This window comes from Limulus polyphemus, unplaced genomic scaffold (genome assembly GCF_000517525.1).
Source record: "Limulus polyphemus unplaced genomic scaffold, Limulus_polyphemus-2.1.2 Scaffold1090, whole genome shotgun sequence".
Classification (NCBI taxonomy): domain Eukaryota; kingdom Metazoa; phylum Arthropoda; class Merostomata; order Xiphosura; family Limulidae; genus Limulus; species Limulus polyphemus.
The window spans coordinates 317845-322398 of NW_013666700.1; the positions used below are offsets into that span (position 1 = coordinate 317845).

The window sequence follows — 4554 nt, forward strand, 5'->3', positions numbered from 1 at the left end:
TTTTTTAGCAGGTGAGAAAAAATTTTGTTCTAGTTTCCATTCAAGGGTTTGCTGTTGTAACTGAGAGTTTGCATGTGTGAAAAAAGTTTCTTTGTTTTTTGAAATAGATGGCTTTGAAATTTAGTCTTCTATAACACATAAAATAAATGTATACAGCCATCACCATTTGATGTAAAATATTTCTTTAATATTTTTTGATAAAATAGCCATAGTACCATGACTTATTCATGATTAAGATTTTTATCTGATTAAAGTTTTGAACTGAAACACCATATAGTAAAAGTAATGTTATGAAGGTTTGCTACTTAGTGATTATGTTCTGAATAAAAATTGTTAGAATAGTTTTTAAGAGAAATTTAATTACTTTTAATTTTCATACATATTTTTACTTGCAACTTATTTACTGATGCTAATCAAACATTATGTTTTAAAGATCTAAACACTTCTCGATTGTAAGAAATTCAATTTGTTTCAAGATATGATTTTACTTGTATCATTTTAATCATGGTAATTAGTTTGTATTGTTATTTACTTTTTAACTAAAACATATGTTTTAAAATATGTAAATATATGTTCAACAGTTTAACCCTTTCTGGACTGAATATCAAATTTCAAAATTTAAGTAAAGATCATAATTTTATCTCTATTACAATATTGTTTAACTTAAAATGTTTCAAAATTAGTATTTTATTGTGTATGTAAAAGTTATTAATTGTTATTTTGTAATAAGAATTTAAAAAGTGTTCTAACTTTCATTTCTACACAATACATTGAATGACTTGTTTTTTAGAATTACTTATGTTGAGAAACATAAATTCCTTGAAAATATGATAAATTATAGTTTATTTTATTATAATAAAATATAAAACATTCTCCTTCTGTGTTGGTGGTTTTATTACTGCAACCCTTTTATGATGTCAGCATATGGTCTGAACAGTTACTAATGAAGTACAGCTTTAAAAGTGACTACAGGCAACATTTAAATATGATTGCATATCACATATAATAAACAATCTGTGTCAAAATAGAATCAGTAAAGTGGCTTGGGCAATGATTTATGGTTTCTGGAGAAAATGACTTGCCATTGTTCCTGAAGGTACGAACAAAGGAACTTAATTGAAGTTTAGAAGTTTTGGAAAAAAAATTACAGATCTGGGAATTGTTTCTATAGTTCCTTTGTTTTTTGTTTTTTTTTACATTCTTTTTATACCTGAAAATGTATTCATTTTATGTAGGTTTAGCGAGTGTGACTGGTGAAATAATATATTAGATGTAAATTAATCTTAGCAAAGAATATTCTGAACAACAATAAAAAAATGTCATATCTTAGATGAAAGGAAGTATTTTTAATGTTTTTTAAAACAGTGTGTCACAACATAATTTTGGGATTTCACAATCTAAAAAATGACACTAATGCTTCAGAATATTATAGCAATTTTGTAAAGCTTAAAATAGGTACTATTCAGTAACTTTATAGTAAGTTTCATGCCGTTTAGTTTAGTACTTCCACTGTGAGAAGAAAGAAAATTGGGGCATGTTAGTGACACCCCTCATGTCCAGGAAAGGTTATCCTTTTGTCTACTGTTTAACTTTTTAAAAAATGAATGTGGTATAATTAGGCAAATTGTAATAGTTATTGCATTGTATTTATATTAATATACTTTAAATATCATTAGTCATGGCTGTAATGTATATATTGCTGTCTTTTAACACAATTTGACTTGGGTTAATATTTGGGTATCGTTGGACAAATGCATCTTAGACATATCTTCCAGTTTGATAAAAAAAAAACAACAACAATACTTTGTTTTCACAGATCCAGAGTACATTATTAAAAGAACACAAAAGGCTATAAATAACGTAATAGAATCTTAGGCTTATTTGGATTTTTCAATAATCAATTTAATTTTTCTGCTTGGACAACAGTGGGATGCCTGAATGAGAAGTCATTATTTGGCTACTCTTCTTGATGGTCTTCTCAGATCAGAAACAAATTAAAACATATTATGATGGTAAAATTCCGGGTGGTGTTATAACTGTGACAGTGAATCCTGCTGTTTGTTTAACATTATAAAAGATAAGCAGTGGGTGCTGCTAACTGGTCACCCTTCCTCTGGTCAGCAGGTTTATATTAGAAATGGCTTTGCTTGAATCTTAGAAGTTTCTAACATGGCCACTTACCCATGTATCACATAGGTAGAGTTCAACTTGAAAACAGAAAAAAAAAATGTATTTTCAAGTTGAAAATATATTTTATTTTACAGTATATGAATGATATAATCAGTGTTAAAAGGTTTCAATACCAACTAATTTAGAATTTATTCTTTTACTTTTAAACCACTTTATGCTTTTGGTAACACATTATTTCTTCTTGATTTTATTTTTCTGACTCTCACCTATCCAGAAGAAACTGTAAGTCCACATGGAGTCAGTTCAAACCGACCATCTGGTGCCTTTTCTGATACCGATATGCTGGAATCTGTTCCACCAGAAATAAGGTGGGCATCCTATTGAACACTGCCTAAGTAGTGCTTTAACAAATTAAATAATTTTCAATATAAGTAAATGTGATATTTATACCAAAAAATGTTTGAAGCAGTATTGTCACATTTACATTGTAAATTATCCAGATTTTAAGAGTACTTGAACAGCAATGGAAATTGAATGGCCACATTATAAAGTGAATTAGAAATGGGTTGCATATACAAAATATATTACGTTTTCTACTGAATTTATCAGGGAAAAGATGATACGTCTCCAACATGAGAATAAGATGCTAAAGTTAAAGCAGAATGGGTCCGATGAGGAACAAACGGCTTTATTGAAGACCTTGTTGGATGATGCGAAAGCTCGTCAGAATGAGTTAGAAACTGAAAATAGGTCAGTCACTATAGTATCTCTGTTCTCTTGTCTTTTCTGTGCTGTTTTCCTTGTTTTAATGCTTTTCTTTACTTGGATTAAATACTGTGTCTTAGTCATACAGTTTAAGTCACTGTGATGTTTTTGAGTTATTTATTTTTGCTGAGCTTTGAAGTACTAAAACATCTGGCCATAAGGTATAAACTAATGTGTTAGTTCATAAGGGCTATAATAGACCTGGATCAATGACTAGTTTACTAAGAAACTTTCTTCAACATGGCCAAGTTGGACATTAGAAAATGTTGCCTAATTGAACTTCACGTGTTTTGCTCTCATATTAAAACTTGTGCTAATTTAAGTGGAAACTGAATAATCCCAAACATGCTTTATACAGTGTAAAATTAAAGCTTGGTATACACAAACATACATATATATATATATATATATACTTTACTACCAAGCCTAGTATTCTATTATGGCTTTTATTAAAATTCAGTGTAGGAAGTCTAGTACTCCAGCAAAACTTTTTGAAGACATGTAATACACAATTTCATGCTCAATATGGCAATAGTCACATGGATTTTTAATTTCATTGAACTGAGTGTGGCTTAGCAGTTAGTGTGTCAGAATATGAATGAGAAGATCCATGATTTGAATCCTGTTGCCACAAAATCCTCTTCAATTTGGGGGTGTTTGTGCATTATAAGAGAAACAGCCAAATCCCACTATTTGATCAGAGTATCCCACGAGTTGTTGGTGGGTAGTGTTGACTGGCTGCTTTCCCTCTAATCTATCAATTCAAAATTAGAGGTGGCTAGCATAGGTATCCCTTGTGTATCTTTGTGCAAATATCTCAAATAAACAAATAAACTATAATTTCAGTGAAAGAAATTTGTAACTGAAATAAGCAAAAATGTACTGGATAAAATATTTTTATTTCCCTCTCAAATTTTAAGACCTCATGAACAAGTACTACAACCTCTTCTTAAGCCATTTGTTAGTCAGCTATGTTTGTAATTGTCGGTAGAATTTTTGTACATGTGTAGATTAGCCAATCAGAGAATACTGGAACTAGAAGGTCAACGTCTAATTCGGTAGAATTTTTATACATGTGTAGATTAGCCAATCAGAGAATACTGGAACTAGAAGGTCAACTTCAAGATCTACAAGAAAATCATTCTCAAGTAAGCAGCCAAGAAGGAAAAGAACTTCGCTGGAAACTAAACATGATGGGAAAGAAACAGAAGGAGATAGAAGCCGAACTTCAGAAAGGAAAAGTTTCTGAGGAAGCCTTGCAGAGCCAACTGGAAGCATCTGGTATTATATATTCTTTGTGTATCTGTGGAATTCTGTCTGATGCGAACAATTTCACAAATAGTTGTTAGAAGAAAATATTCATGTATATCAATTTAAAATCTTGTGTTTCATTATTGCAAAAATATTTTTTACTAAGTTACCATAATCATTCTTAATGTGTTAAACTTTTTTTTTTCTTTTGAAAGATAAATATATTGTATAGTTCGATGACGAGGAACCCAGTTTGAGACTAATAATGGTTGGAGACGGCTTGAATGAGTAATGAAGAAAAACTTTAATATAAGTTTAACATGATAGCAAAGGTACAACATTTCAACAAGGTACCTGATGATGACAAAACCGTGTCGAAACATTGTACATTTGCTGTTATGTTAAACT

At 30.1% G+C, this 4554-nt stretch overlaps 1 protein-coding gene across 4 annotated transcripts in view; it reads left to right on the top strand.

The window, feature by feature from the left end:
• Positions 1 to 4554, top strand: part of LOC106462085 (protein Hook homolog 3-like) — a 54119-nt gene that overhangs the window by 25524 nt on the left and 24041 nt on the right. For all 4 annotated transcript variants that reach the window (XM_022389222.1, XM_013921968.2, XM_022389225.1 and 1 more), the window contains exons 18-20: positions 2405 to 2498; positions 2740 to 2880; positions 3977 to 4176. In XM_022389222.1, the coding sequence (XP_022244930.1) occupies positions 2405 to 2498; positions 2740 to 2880; positions 3977 to 4176 (435 nt within the window). The remainder of the gene's footprint in view (positions 1 to 2404; positions 2499 to 2739; positions 2881 to 3976; positions 4177 to 4554) is intronic.